Below are 15,410 nucleotides of genomic sequence, written 5' to 3'. Positions count from 1 at the left end.
AGCAACCCCCCAGCACGCTTCAGGGCTGGATTATATGCACCAGTCAGGCTTGACACAAACCAACACTGAACACCCCAGACGTCTAATCCACATACACAGTTCAGCTCACACACAGATGCACACACACTTGGGCACTCAGGCACAGGCGAACAAGTTTTTAGACACAAGGGAGAGACTAAACTTGAGTCAGAGGCCAGGGCAGGACACACAAAATGCAGAGGCACATGTTGATGTCGGAGGGCTACAGCAGCAATCATCCCACTTAATTTCTTCTGCCCTTACTCCGCCAATCCTTTCGCCCTCCATTTTACCTTCTCTTTCTCTTGCAGCAACCCTCACACCTCCTTTTTCTTCTCTCAAAATTTATCCTGCCACCCCTCCCTATATGGCTTCCCTCCCTCTCTCATCTCTCATCACCCCTTCTCTCCTCCCTGGTTGGGTGGCATTGCCAGCAGTGTCTGCCAGCATGGGAGAGGCAGAAATTGGCGCCTTGTCGCCCAGTTGGCCAACTGCTGGATTCCACCAGCCCACAACAACCCAGCCCCCCCTGGACAACCATTTACAGTCCTTCCAAAAATCCACCAAATACCCTGTCAGCCAGTCAACAGAGTCAATCCAGCAGTTAATCACAGACAGCCAATCACTTCCTCTTTTCCAAGCTTCCACACTCCCTGATGACAAATCCAGCCACTCAAACCCCCTTGTTTCAGCGGACGATTATGACAAGGACGAGATTCTACCACAGCTTGCAAACAACTCGCAAACAGTGGATGCCTTTAGGTTTGTCAGTGGTCCAGTATCGTCACCTGAGGCCTCAAACAATCTCACCGCAGCTGGGAAACTATCACATCTCTCTGCTTTATTTGACCCTGCGGATGTTGTTCCAAAAATACATATCGCGGATGACTCTGCTGTAGAACTGGTTTCTTCAGCAGTGAACACTAATGACAGTGTACCTCTGGATGTAATGTTACATATTCCAACAGGCCATCAGCCTCATGAAAGTCTGAATCCAGAAGCTGCCCTGAACACTGAAACGCAAACTACCTCTCCCCGCTCCATTTCTGAACCCAGTTATCAGCCTAGCTCTGCAGTATCAGCACAACCTGCTGGTGTTCCGGTTATTTCGAACCCCCTGCACACTTCTGGCCTTAATATCCCCTCTTCCACGTCAGTCTCCAGATCCCCCACTGGTTCCTCTATCGACGCCCCAGGTCAAGGCTTCATTTCTAGGCTTGAGGCGGTGCCACCTCGTGAGAGTGACAACCACACAGCAGGCCTAAAATACATCTCCATGTCAAATACAAGCACTGTTATGACACTCAAAGACTCTCCTTCAGTGCCAATTGAAATGGCAAACACTACAAAGGCTAAAAATGCTACAACTCGAGTAGAAAATGCAAGTATGGAAGCATCTGAGGGGAACATGACCAGCAGCAAGCCAACAACAGATCTCAGTGTGAATGCTGGCGCATCAGTAAAGTCAAATTTAACTCTTTCAAAGCCCAGTTTCAACTCAAATGTGTCGAATCACAGTGGGAATCAGAGCTCAGGAATATTTGTGAATGGGGCTGTGAATCCAGACAAAAGGGACAATGATCTGAAAGATGCCCACTTTTCCCCCACGTTGCCTGCGGCCGTCAGTACCCACCAGTTTGTGACCACAAAGAACTCCTCTCCAACAGCTCCTTTCAGAGCAGTCAGTGTGTCAGCAAGCAGTGGTGGCAGTAGCAGCCTCGAAAAGGCCACGGTGCATCCTTCCCCTGGATCCCTAGCTGTGGATTTAGCAGCCAAGCCCGCATTGCCATGCCAATGTAAACAACGCTTTCATTTTACATGTCTGTGTGGACTGTCATCGGGGAACAGTATGTCATGCAGTAAAAACAAAACTGTAGATGTAGAGAATCGAAAAAAACAATCATCTGTAATGACAGTAGCATGCACTGTAAAAATTTCATCATAGTAACTTGTATTAAGTCTTAAAGTCTATTTATTTATAACTGGTGTTAACAACATTTAATTATGTTGCATATGCTTGCAGATTGCAATATAAACTATATGGCCAAAAGTATATGAACGCCCCTTAGCGCTTATATTTTAGACAGCAGCCATTTTGACATTAAATAGTAAACATAGTTGTTCATGCAGGTCAAACAGAGTCAGGGTGTTACTGCTATTGTGCATGTGGGCTAACTGGAAAGGCTCAGCTACACTAAATGAAACAGAACCTGTGTTTACTCTACTATTTCATGTCAAAATGGCTGGTGTAAGAAAGGTCTAATGTGTTCTTCAAAGACTAAAGCCAGCCCCACAATGAACCCCATCCAACACCTTTGGGATGACTTTGAACCAGGCAGGCCCAACATCAGCGCTGGACCTCACTGATGTTCTTGTGTCTGAATGGGAGTACAAACATCTTTTCTGTTCTAACATCTGGTGAAAACTATTGCATATGGCTGTAATATTTAGGTGTCCATAGACTTTTGGCCATATTGTGTGTTATTGGCTGAATCAAAACAAAAAGATGTTAAGCTCGCTGCTTTGGAAAATAGTGATTTTAAGACTGAATACATGATTAAATTGCTTCTTTAAAGGTGGTTGGGTTTTGCAGTTTGTATCTGAATAGCTGTTTTTTAAATCAATAATTAGTCTCAATTATTTTTGCCCGTATGGTAGTGGTTGAAATAAATGGCTGTCAATCAAGTGGATAGGTGCGATCCCTCAGGTACTGGAGGCGATTGAATGATTGGTTCGTCACGATTCTGGGCCCTGTGAAGCACATTAAAATTAAGTCTAGTTGTTCAATCAGACTGTAGTATTTAGCCTGGTACTTGTAGTTTAAATCAACAGATTGTAGTGTCTTGCTTCGCCTCTCTGTTCACTTCTTTGTCTTTCTTTTGTATCTGTCCATCATTACAATATCCACTATGAAGACTTCACTCTACCTCTACCTCATATTTTCTTTTTCATCTACAAAATCATCCTCAGTTTTTACGTTTCTCTCTGAGTTTTTTAGTCCATCCAGCTTCTTGGTAGAGACGTCCTGCTCTGCTGCGAGTACTCTCAGACAGTAAATAATAGACATCTCATCTCTGCAGAGATTTACACACTGCTGTGAAATCCAGTCGAAATGTTTGCAATGACCAGCTGCTCCCTAAACCTCAGAAAAACACAAAGGTCTGCAGCTTGCAGGGTCTCCCACCAGAACTGATGGAGTAGAAGTCTTCTGACTGTTCTGTAGCCTTTACTAACAATTATAGATACCGGAGCGGCACCTAGTGGCCAATGTGAAGCATAGCAGGAGAGCCGAGAGCCCTAAATATGACTCATCATAGAGGAAAATGACAAAAAGAGCTTCTGTTTGACACATCTAGATAAAGACTCGATACGCTGTGTGTCTGCTGCTGGAGAACTGCTGGACAATAACAACATTATAACTGGGGAGGAAGAGAAAAGTCTGATATTTTACATTTTGAGAAAACTGCAATGACGCTGATGTGAAATAGAACAAATTTAAGGGAAAATATAAATTATTAGGATTATTATCACAACAAATGCAACTGTTTAGAGGGAAAGTTGTCTAGAATTTAACATTTTAACTGAAAAATGTTTAAATTTTCTTCTTTTTTCTTTATCCAAATTGAGCCTGTAAGGATAAATTTGTGGTTTTTGACACTACACTATATTAATAAAATTGATTTGAATTCATTTCAGTTAATTGCTTTTTTTACCCGAGTTTAGTGCATAGCAGATCTGCTGAAACATGCAAATGTTTAAAGTTGTTCTACAGTCAAGCTTACAGTTCAACACACACAAATAAAAATAAAAAACGTTTCCAGTATGAAGTTAATATTTAATTAGGATAAAAAGGTTCCCTCAGTTTTTCCAGTCATTAAGATTTAAGCAGGTCTTTATAGAAATCAACATAAAAGCACCGCAACTAACCAAACTCACATGTTTCTCTATTTCTCTTTCCAGGAAACTTATTTGGGAAATTACAGAACCATAAAATAGAGTTTAAATTATATTTTTAACATAAAAGTCAAGAACACAGACCAGCTTAAAGTATTTGCTTCATAAATAACAGTTTTTTCTTATGTATTTGTTTTTGTCCTTTAATGGAAGCACATTTCCACCGAAGTGAGGGGGCAAAAAAGGATTCTGTAAGTCCTTATAATGAGAAACTTTCTTAAATTATTGACTTATATCTCAAAATACTGACTTAGTATCACGATGTCATTATTTTGAGAAACTTTCTCATGATGACTTACATAATCTTTTTTTTTTTTTTTTTCACATTGGCAGAAATGGGCTTCCATAAACGTCAGACTGTAGACACACAGATGTGTTGAAAGAGTCAAATCCTTTAAACAGTGAATGAAACAGTCAGATACTGTGTCTCTAAGCTGCCGCAGCAGATAGAAACATGTCCTCCTGCAGCTTATTCTGATTCCTGATGATCCCATTCACCAAAAAAAGACTGCTCTCATCTCTGCTGTCATTATCAGAACATCCCTCCTCATCACTTTACGATGTAAAATTGGATCTTTACATAACTCGATTAGCTCCAACCTGCTCGATTCTCCTGCTATGAAGCTCAGGCACTTAAAAAAAGAGCTCCGTTATATGTGTGAAACATCCTGTGCCGAATTGAGACTGAGGTATTATTTTCTTTCTCTCTCTCTCTCTTTCTTTCTTTCTTTCCTGTCATCTTCATCCTCAGAGTCGTTGTTCTACCGGATTTCTTTTGTGGTGGATGACGGAAGCGCGGCGCTGGCCCAGACTGATGTTAAGCAAGCTGTGGCACTCTGGGTAAGATGACTCCAGCTCTTTTACAAGGGCTTTACTCTTACATAAGTCCTGATAGCAGCACGAGTGGAGGATATCTGTGGTTATTCTCTGTCCCAGTGTCCCAGTGTCTCTGTCTCAGTGTTGGACTTTTAGTGCCAGGTGGAGTTGAAAATGCTTTATTGCACTACTAAAACCCCAAAAGCTTCCATGCACACAAAAAGTGGAATGAATACTTCAAAAACATGCATTTGAGATCTAAAGGTCTTTTTTCAATCCTCATCCTACATATTTGTTGTTTGTTGACAGTTTTCTAACTTTTCACCTAAACCACTGGTCCCCAGCCTTTTTTCTTCAGGGACCCATTTTCTATCACTGAGTAAACTGACTATGTGACTTTTATTACTGTTATAGATACTGCTTCTTATTATATTCAACTGATAAACTGCACAATGAACCCAAAAAGTGAACTCAATAACTGCAGGAAGTTTGTGTAAAACAAACAATTACTTCCTGTATTATGGATTGTCTTCTTTGTTAATAATCATACATAGTTAATAGGCTTCTTTTTTTGACAGATTTAGTGTTTTCTTCTCATTGTTCTATCAGCTCTTTGGTTGCAGGATGAAGCTGTTTATCAGAGACTGAAGCTTTGGCGACCCCTAGTTGGGGGTCTCAACCACTGACCTAAACCATAGATCTAAGAATAAACTTTTGTCATTGGAAAGCAAAATAGTTGGCAAAGCCCCCAAAAGCCCTTGACTCAACTTTTTTTGGAAAGGACGAGGAAGAAAGGAGCATCCTGGCAGATCGCTTCCATCCTCTCTTCAGACAGTTTGATCCTTTGAGCTCCAGGAGGCGCTCTAGTAGCTAAAAATGTGTTTGAAAAGTCCCTCATCCCAAGTGCCATTAATATTCTTATCTCTACAACGTGACTAATGAAATTTGAAGCCTCAGACAATGACATGAACTGTTTCTAAATGTGTAATGTGACTTCTTCTATGTGCTTGACTGTTTTTTTTTATTATTTTGTGTCTGCATTGGTGGAATTTGACGTGCATACATTGGTATTTTTAAAAGCACATATTAAAACAGAAACAGAAAACAATGATAGGAAATCATTATGAACACATTTATTTTTTACACCTTTAGTTAAACTTGAAAACCGCTGAGGTTTAAAATGGCCAAAAATATACTAGACAGGATAAAACAATTCAGGGAAAACAAGGTGCTAATTAAAGCTTGTCAAGAAAGTCATGAAAAATTGTAATGATAGAAAGCGTATGACAAAAGGTTGAACCTCTGGGGACTGCAGGTAGTTGGTAGGATGAGGCTTCTGAAAATGTGCTAATGTGCACGGCTGAATTAATTATTACCAAATTAATTCTAATTGGTCCTGGTTGTTGTTTTTTTGAGTGTAGTGTGCAATGTAACACCTGATTGTGGTTGTACTCTCTGCTCCCTGTAGCCCCTAAAATACAGTTTGTCACAAGAAAAACAAACATTTAAAAGTTTAACTCCGTTGTGACTGAAACTGTGGTTACTGTGGTTACTGTGGTTTGTAGGGCAGCATAGTGAGGTTGAAAAGTGTTTCAGTCCCTCAAACACTGACTCTTTGTGAGGGACTTTATAAGGAACAGGTGCAATCAATGAAACAGCCAATTCAGTTAATTAGACAGAGCAAGAAAGACTAAAATATGGAGCTCAAATCATCAAATTAAGAGCAATAAAACTAAATGGACTTTGTCTTCAGCCTCGCTTTAATCACATAACAAACAGCAGCCAGGGAGACCTGTAAAGTGTCCTGCTTCTGTAACTCGGGGTGGTTTCACCGGACGTAACGGCGCACATAACGATCTGCTGTTTACATTTTTCTTCACATAAAGTTTCACGCTGCAGTTATTTTTTTATGAGACAATATGTTTGAGGTTTGTGCCAAATAAACAGAGCACTGAATGACAGAATAAATGAATCATTTAATTATACAAAACAATGATTTCATCTCACCACGATTACATAGATCCTAATAAATACATTAACAGATGCACATTTTAATAAAGCTACACATATAATGTTAAAAACTCTTATATTAACTGAGATAGGAACAGTCCCAAACTACTTAATGCAAGATGTTAATAATTTCTACAATGATAAAACTTTACTTTTTATTTTAAAGTTAATTTGTGCAAACAGCAGAAACCTATAGATGAAGTGTATTAGTAAGGGAACCCGATTCATACGTACAGATCAAAAACAGGAACATTTTGTTTTATTGGTTGTGTGATTGATGTGTTTTCTTCTTCCAGCTCAATCAAACCTTTCAGAACTGGACCCATGCAGTCTACGTAGACTCCATCAGGTAATTCATCAAAGCAACACCTGAAACAAACGAGAGCAGGACGGAGCTGTACACTTTATCTTTAAAACAATGACAGACTGCAGATAAGTTCAGTTTCATTCAGTTCTTTCTGATGATCATCAGAAGTTTAAAACACTCAAGAGCCTGAAATGGACCGGTACTCACCAGAACCGAGTACTAGCACTGGACTGATTTTTGTCCACATGAGTACCCTTACTTCTTGAGCATGGCCGTCCCCACTGCTGAGCTCACCAAGGTCTGAAACACTTTATAAGAATCCCCAAAGATTAAATAATATTCATGGCAGTTTTTCAAAAGTTAGAAATCTGAAATTGTATTTTGGTGTTTTTGTTACTAGGGATGAGTTCACCATTACTCTTTTGATTTGAGTAGAATACTCAAATACCCAAGTATTTATTGTGAAGGTAACTTGGCTAAATTAAGTTAATTGTACAAATTCCATTTAGTTAATTGAAGTTACACTCATATGCAGCATTTCTCTGAACTTATTCAAAATATATGAACAGAATTTATCTGAATAAAGTCACTTAAATGCATTTTCTTTATACAAATTAGCTCTCAAGTGGAATTTACTCAGTTTTCTTCCATGTTAAGTCCTACTGACGTAAGATAAAAAACTATTTATAATTAATTGATTATCAAAATGGTAGTAATTTCCTGTGTTTTTTAATCAAATCTTTATGATCATCAAGAATTTTTGGCTTATGATGATTAACAAACTGAAATAAAAACAAAAATTGTAAATTCCTAAGCTATACAGCATCATAATTTCTACATTTTTATAATCATATAAGGTCAACTTCAAGATGAGTCAATGCAACAAACTACAATTATATTGTCTGTACTTAAAATTCTGCACAAATTTAAGTTCATTTAAAAAACTGAGTTGCTTCAACTATTCATTTTTGAGTTGGCTTTAATTGATGTGAATGTGTGACTCCAGTTTGTTTGGAAGATTAAGTTAATTTTATTTAGGACGTGTTGTCAGGTTTTACTGCTGTTTTCTGACCTCTTCACCGTTGTTTCTCTCCAGTGTTCAGCCTGGTTTGCAGAGCGGGGGTAAGCCGTCGAGGTAAAACATTTAACTCCTTTCTTTTATACTGAATCAGTCATACAGTAAGTGTATCAGCTGAAAACATGTGCTTTTAACCTCCTCAGACGCGTTTTTGAGCCTGATTGTGATTATGGTCTCTTATGATCCTTTCATATCTTCGAGTCTGCAACTTTATTTCAAGTTTGTTTTGTCTCTCGGGTCCAGTTTCACCTGCCAGGCCCTTCTGGTTTATTATTACATCACAAATCAGAGTCTGGGCGAAATGGCTGTGTTATCGCGGCTGTCAAGCAGCGAGGGACTCCTGGGTGCGGGCCTGCAGATCCAACCTGCCTCCACTGTTGTCAGATTGATTGGTGAGGAACTGCACAAAAAAAAAGTCTCCCTTTTCTCTCTAATTTGTCTCCCTGTGAAGTAATCTGCTTAATCCCAGCCTCCGCACTCAGAGATAACACACAGTTGACACTGATGCATCATTGTAAGATCCCTGTGATCTAAAAACAAGGTCCTTATAGGCACTGTAAAACCAGATAAGGTAATTTAACTAAAATTAAATTAAAATTGTTAAAACTGATTGCACTGAAAATTTTAACTTAATTTTGTAAATTAAAAATGTTTTTGATTGAGAAGCTTTAGTAATTTTAAGTGACACAGATTACATTTTTGTACAGTGAAAACAAAATTCCTAGTAAAATTTATGAGGTAATCAGTTTCAACTGTTTTTTGAGTTAAATTAACTTTTTTTGGTTTTAAACAAAAAAACCCACAAAAACGAAAATGAAAATTAAAAGAAAAGAAAAAGCAACTAGCTTACTTTGTCTTTTTGATATTAGCATTTAGCATTTAGCTAAACTAAAACTTCCTTTAGAAATAATGTGTGCGACAACAACATCGTTTTACTCATACTCCACTACTACTGCCTCTTCATTTTATTATAAACATTGTTTTATTGTGAGAAATGCAGTAACGTCACGCTGAACCATGGCCGGATCTAGACATCCATCCATACTGACAGCGTTTCTTCAATCTCTTTTGGGGGAAAATGCTCATTGATAGACATTAAGAATATATAAGTATGTTAGGTTTTAGAGGTGGGAAGTAACAAAGTACAAATTTGTTACTGTACTTAAGTAGTTTTCTGTACTTTACTCAAGTATTTATTTTTCTGACAAAATGTTTCCTTCCTACATTTTTAACCAAATAGCTGTACTTTCTGCTCGTTACACTTTAAAAACAGGCTTGTTACCTCAGTTTTAATGCATTTGGGGAGATTACTTTATTTTGCATTATTGGGTGCCTCTCACATGTGACGGACGTAAAACAAGAGACAGAGAAGAGAGAGAGAGAGAGAGAGAGAGAGAGAGAGTTAACCAGTTCAGATTCAGTCAGCTTGGCACAGAAACAGCTGATAGACACGTCCTTCAGACAAATCAAGAGAGTATTTTTATACGTAACAACAATGTCGGGCAGACAACACGCTCTGAAGACAGTCTGAAACGCTCTCGATGGGGCTAGAAGACCCATGGATCACGGAGCCAAACCGCGTGGCGTCATAAAGGCGTGCCCAGTTGAATTTCGGGGGTTGAGTAATGAAGTTGAATCAGTTCTGCTTTGACTGGAGTTGTTTTTTACACAAGTATCTTCTACACTTCTACATGAGTAATGAATGTGTGAACTTTTGCCACTGCTGACAAAGTGAAATCTGTGAAACATGTTTTTTAGGACGGGCGTCTGAACTTTTGTTTTCATTAGGTGTATTAGTGTAAGAATGGGATAATAGTAGCAGATGTGTGTCACTCCCTTTTCCTGCCTCCTATCAAGACTCCACAATGGAAATAAGCCATGTGATTTTATTGCAATATCCTCATTCATTTTAGTGTATCGTATTTAAAATCAATCAATATTGTGGTTTTGTTTTCCCATGATACACCTTTCTTCAGCCTTGCTGAACACAAACAGTTTCTTTCTCTGCTTTTCTTATTTGATTCATTCTCTCTATTTGTTATTCATGGCTTTTGTTGATTATGTCCCGTGTCTCCTACGTCTGGAGTTTTGTTATCTGTACATTTCTTTTGTCCAACCTCTCTCTCTCTCTCAGACCGGTGTTTTCTTTGGCTCTCGTGTTCAGCTCGTATTTCATTTATCTTTTCCATCTTGTTATCATTTAAATGTGACACTTACACTTGTTTTCCCTCCTGATAGAAAACTGCCCAGAGGAGAATCCGCTCCACTACCGCTGGCCCAAAAGCCGACCCACCGTCACTCAGTACCTGCCCTGCTTCCCCAACAAGGACCAGAGCACCTCCAGGACCTGGTAACACACACACACACACACACTGAGTGGATCTGGAACTGCGCTTAATCAAGTTTTTTGATCAAATGAACTCATTCTGAAGGTCTGTGTGTTTGCATGTGAAGATCATTTGTTTGGTTTCCATTATTTCTGACCTAGCATAAAAATGAGCTTGTAGAGATTTGTGCTCCATCACATCATGTCTACGTTTATTTCGGTCGAAGGTTTCTTGTTGATCAACTCAGTTTTATTATAACTGCATCACCACACAGTAACAAAGCCACTATGATGCACATATAAGCAGACAACATCAGTGAGGGAAACTAGACCGTCCTCATTAGAAAAAACACAGAATGGGTTCATTTTTTCAACTTATAACAGCATATGTTTACTTTACCAATGGAAAAACACGAGTTCCTCTTTGGTGATGGTATTTCCAGGACAGTGAAATGTAATTTGTTGGGTTCTCCGTGTGAGCGTCGAGGAAGGTAACTCTGCATTAATCACCGACAGTCAAACAGCTCAGTTTGCGCTCAGCTCGTACCGACAGATGGCCAATTTCACTTCTGACAGAAAACAACAAGAAGTCCTGGAGGAGCTTCTTTGTTCACAGAGTGCATGAATACAAACTACCTTCCAGAATCTGCTGGTGATAAACTGAACCAATTTATCTTCCAAACTTATGTTGTTTTCTTCTCTCATGAGACATTACACCACTGATGCTGAAATATAGATATATAAGTTATTAATGAAGATTAAATTCTCAGATAGTGGTCTTTTATTGAGAGTCAGACCATCCAGTTTCTAATTTTCACTGCTTTTCCTGTTTCCTTTTAACTCCTCCTGCAGTTCCACAGCAATAATCACAAATCAACCCTTCATAAGTCCCGCCCCCTTTTGCTCTGTGCTCCAATCACAGTTGAGCAAACCTCGGTCAACTTCCTCCTTTCCTGTACTTAGATATGCTATGCTATGTTCAAATCCTGCCTTGGATTTTTCTATAACTTATGACACAACTCCTGTTTGTTATTCAGACAGCAACAATAAAGTGTCATCTTGTCTCTGTCCCTCTTTTTCTCAGTTTGATCAACCTACAGAACTACTCTACCTACTGGTCGGCTGCAGACATCAGTAACTGCACGGACATCGACGACATCCAGGTGTCCGCAGGTACGCTCAGCCAATCAGATCCTAACACTGAGGCATATGCTTAATTCAAGTCAAATGGATATAAAGATAGAATCAAAAGAATGTTTAAAAAGGTAGAATGATTATCTATTAACGCCGTGACGATTGGACTCACGAATAAAACAAGCAACCTGATCAGAATCTACACATAACTGTCTTTGGTTGAAACTGCTACTTGTTAGCTTCCTAACATTACTCCAGAATGTAGCGTCATTTCGTTGTAACCAATTACAATAGAGAACGAGACGTTGGAACCACTAGTTTCAGTTATCTTAACTTTGTTTTTGAGAAACCACGTTTTATTCGTCAGACGGCTCTAAATACTACAATACCCATGAGGTGCGAACTCAAAACACTTTGTTGTTATAGTTAAATAAAAAGATTAGTTCTATTCTCCTATTTATTTTAACAAATACGATATTAACAGATATTGAAATGGAATATGTGTAAATCATTAACTGTGTCTGTTTTTGTTCAGAAAATGCAGCCGAGGTGGCGGTGCAGCTCGCCGTCATCACCAACAACGAGCTGTCCAATGAGGAGGTGGGAGTCCAGACTTCTCTCTCTGATCGTACGGAGATCCCGTGAGGAGTGTGAATAAACTCTTCTTCTTCTCCTCTTCCTCTCTGCAGGTGTCCAAAGTGGTGACGAAGGTGAAGGAGCTGGTGAACGTGGCGAAGATCAACACCACGTTAGCCTCCACCGTCGTCACCATCATCTCCAATGTCATGGCCAGTTCAGAGACGGCGCTCGCTGCCACGTCCGAGAAGTACGGTCCAATTTATATTACTATATTACTGAACTCTACTGTACTATACTCTACTCTACTGCACTCTACTCTACTGTACTGTACTCTACTCTACTGTACTTGACTGTACTGTACTATACTGTACTTTACTGTACTGTACTCTACTCCATTCTACTGTACTGTACTGTACTTTACTGTACCTTACTGTACTTTACCTTACTGTACTTTACTGTGCTCTACTGTACTTTATTCCACTCTACTGTACTGTACTGTACTGTATTCTCGTCCTCCACTACACTTCACTTAATAACTTTTGATAATGACACGGTCACTTCTCCGCGCTCAGAGCTCTGAAGACGGTTGATGAGTTGGTTCAGAAGATCGAGTTTGAGGGTTCGTCGATCAACATCACCTCCAGACACCTGGCTTTGGCGATATCTGCCATCAACACCACCATGTTCAACGGGACGTCCTTCAGCGCCTTCATGGCTCCGAACACCAGCCACCCGCAGGTAACGCTCATTCTTCACGAGAAAAAAACCTTCAACTGTCACCGAGCTTCAACAGGATGCATCATACTCTCGTTCAGGTTTACCCATAAAGCTGTTTTGGATGAAGATAAGGTTAATAAGTAAATTCACTCGAGGTGTAATTTTATTTAATGCCGAGTTGGTAATATACGCTGCTGGGGCACCAAGAAAAATGACAAAATAATTCTGTTATTATTTGATTTTCTTTTCTTTTAATCTGAATTTTAAAGTTAACGAACTGTAATAAAAGTAATTATCTGTGAGATTACAGTAATTATTGCTGTTTTCACTGATAAAAACTGTATTTTGACAATTTACCAATGTATAAAATAATAATTAATTAGTTCAATCAAATGAACTAACAACATTTTAATCAAAAAATTTAATTAAAAAACAATAAATTCTTTCAAAAATGACATTAATTCATTCATTTAAAAAAAGAACTGATGTCAATAATACAGCAAATTAAATGTGTTATTTTTACACTTTTATAGTGTTTATATTTTCTCTTAAAACAGTTTTACTGTTCATACTGTTGTATTATGGACATTATGTGTTTGCAGTAACACATTAACATAAAATGTTTTAAATAAAAACAAGGATAATGCTAATTGCTAATGCTAATTAAACCGGTTCTACATACAGAGCAACATGTGAGTTGTGTCCGTAACGTTATGCTGTCCCCTGTCCATCTGAACTGATCTGAGTGTCACTGTGGTATCAGCTGTTCTTCCTGTCCATCTGAACTGATCTGAGTGCTCTATCTGTCTCTCTCTCTCTCTCTCTCTCTCTCTCTCTCTAACTTCGTCCCTCAGATTAATTTCGAGTCGGAGAGGATGAACGCTTTAGCTCAGGTCACCCTGCCTGCCTCTCTGCTGTACAGCAACTCCCTGAGTGAAGCCGAGAGGTCGACTCTGTCCAGGATCAACTTCATGTTCTTCAGCAACACAAACCTGTTCCAGGTCGGTCCAGCACACAAACACAACCTCCACCTGGATGAATAAAGCTACATAAAGTATGTTTACCGTGGGTTGTTTTTCCAGAAAGAGCAGGACGGTCGCTCTTTGAACAGCTACGTGGTGGCCAGCAGCGTGGGGAACTTCTCCATCAGTAACCTGATGGAACCAGTGGAGATAGAGATCGCTCACCTCTCTGAGCAGGTACAGGAGAATCTGAGTGTACACGGGTCTGATTGGGAGCTCTCTCTATTATTTCATTTTATTATTATGGCATTTATTTTTGTGAATTTACTCTTTGAAAAAAAAAAAAGCTTTTTCTCCCGGCATGTATTATTTTTCTTACATTTATATTTTTTATTTTTAAATATAATATATTTTTTTATTCATTTATATTTGTGTTATTTTTTACTCTTTTTAAAAAAAGTTTTTGGCAGTTTGTTGGACCTGGAAGGAGTTTTACAGCTTTAAGCGAGTATTTCAGTTTTCCCTCCAGAATGTAATTCCTGGCAGTGAGGAGGCTTTGAAAAAGAAGTGAAACCTTCCTACAGGGAAGCATAATTTACAGGGAATGAATACTGAACAGCCAGGACTCCACAATAAGGATTGCTTAAGACCATTCTTAAATGTTAAAACATACTTTCTGCTATTCACTTTTTTTACCATTTGGCTGATCGAGCAAAACACATTGATTTTTCTGGAGCTCATAGCTGAAGTAGCTAATGAGCGATCTCAGAAAGAGGAATCAGGTTCATGGACAGATGGATGGAGGAGTTTGGGTGAAAAGATGGGAGGGAACTGTGTAGGCACTGAGACTCGGAGTGGGAGAAAAAGAAAAAGAAAGGGTTTGGGGGGGAGGGATGTGAAAACTGAGTGAAAGAGGGAGTGAACTGCTCACAGTATATATAAGCCTCCAGTTCTGTGAAGTGAAGCCATTGCGAAAGTGTCTTAAACCTGCATTCTATGTAATGACCAGCAGGTGGAGCTCCATTAATGCAATAAAGGCATTGTTTCCTGCTAAGGACGAGTCGAAACTGCGTAGCCAATGAGAGCAGCTCAACTCGCAGTACATCACCTCCACTGGCTCCAAAAAACTGTCATGGCGACGTTTGTAATTCAAAATGGTTCTCCACAAACCAGTGGGTGATGACACGATAGGTTCACACTTGGAGGATAAGGTGTGCTCAAGTACTTTCTGTGCAGAAATGAGATGAGCTTCAGGCGTGGTCTTTGTCCCCAAAACTTCATATTGTACAGTTTTCTGCAAATTGGATAAAACAGGGTTGTTTATTCAATGGCACATCAAGTTTCTGAAAAAAACATCAGCATCTAAGGCAGCTTAGAGGGTCCTTCTTGTTATTTGAAAACTGCTAATAAATACAAATTGACTTTGGGCAAGTAGATTTCTGACTAACCGGGCAAGAGAAAAAAAACTGGTCTTGCCTGTAAAAGAGAACTCAAGGAATAACTAATCGA

At 39.1% G+C, this 15,410-nt stretch overlaps 1 protein-coding gene across 17 annotated transcripts in view; it reads left to right on the top strand.

Annotated features, from left to right (window-relative positions):
* adgrg6 (adhesion G protein-coupled receptor G6) overlaps positions 1-15,410 on the top strand; it is a 110,106-nt gene that overhangs the window by 67,511 nt on the left and 27,185 nt on the right. For all 17 annotated transcript variants that reach the window (XM_051408792.1, XM_051408795.1, XM_051408793.1 and 14 more), the window contains 11 exons: positions 4,724-4,812; positions 7,095-7,147; positions 8,202-8,240; positions 8,427-8,575; positions 10,422-10,533; positions 11,594-11,682; positions 12,179-12,243; positions 12,333-12,469; positions 12,795-12,960; positions 13,794-13,940; positions 14,022-14,138. In XM_051408792.1, the coding sequence (XP_051264752.1) occupies positions 4,724-4,812; positions 7,095-7,147; positions 8,202-8,240; positions 8,427-8,575; positions 10,422-10,533; positions 11,594-11,682; positions 12,179-12,243; positions 12,333-12,469; positions 12,795-12,960; positions 13,794-13,940; positions 14,022-14,138 (1,163 nt within the window). The remainder of the gene's footprint in view (positions 1-4,723; positions 4,813-7,094; positions 7,148-8,201; positions 8,241-8,426; positions 8,576-10,421; positions 10,534-11,593; positions 11,683-12,178; positions 12,244-12,332; positions 12,470-12,794; positions 12,961-13,793; positions 13,941-14,021; positions 14,139-15,410) is intronic.

This window comes from Dicentrarchus labrax, unplaced genomic scaffold (assembly GCF_905237075.1).
Source record: "Dicentrarchus labrax unplaced genomic scaffold, dlabrax2021, whole genome shotgun sequence".
In the NCBI taxonomy this organism is placed as follows: Eukaryota; Metazoa; Chordata; class Actinopteri; family Moronidae; genus Dicentrarchus; species Dicentrarchus labrax.
Note: the sequence above shows the minus strand (reverse complement) of the source record. Positions and strands in the feature narration are given on the sequence as shown.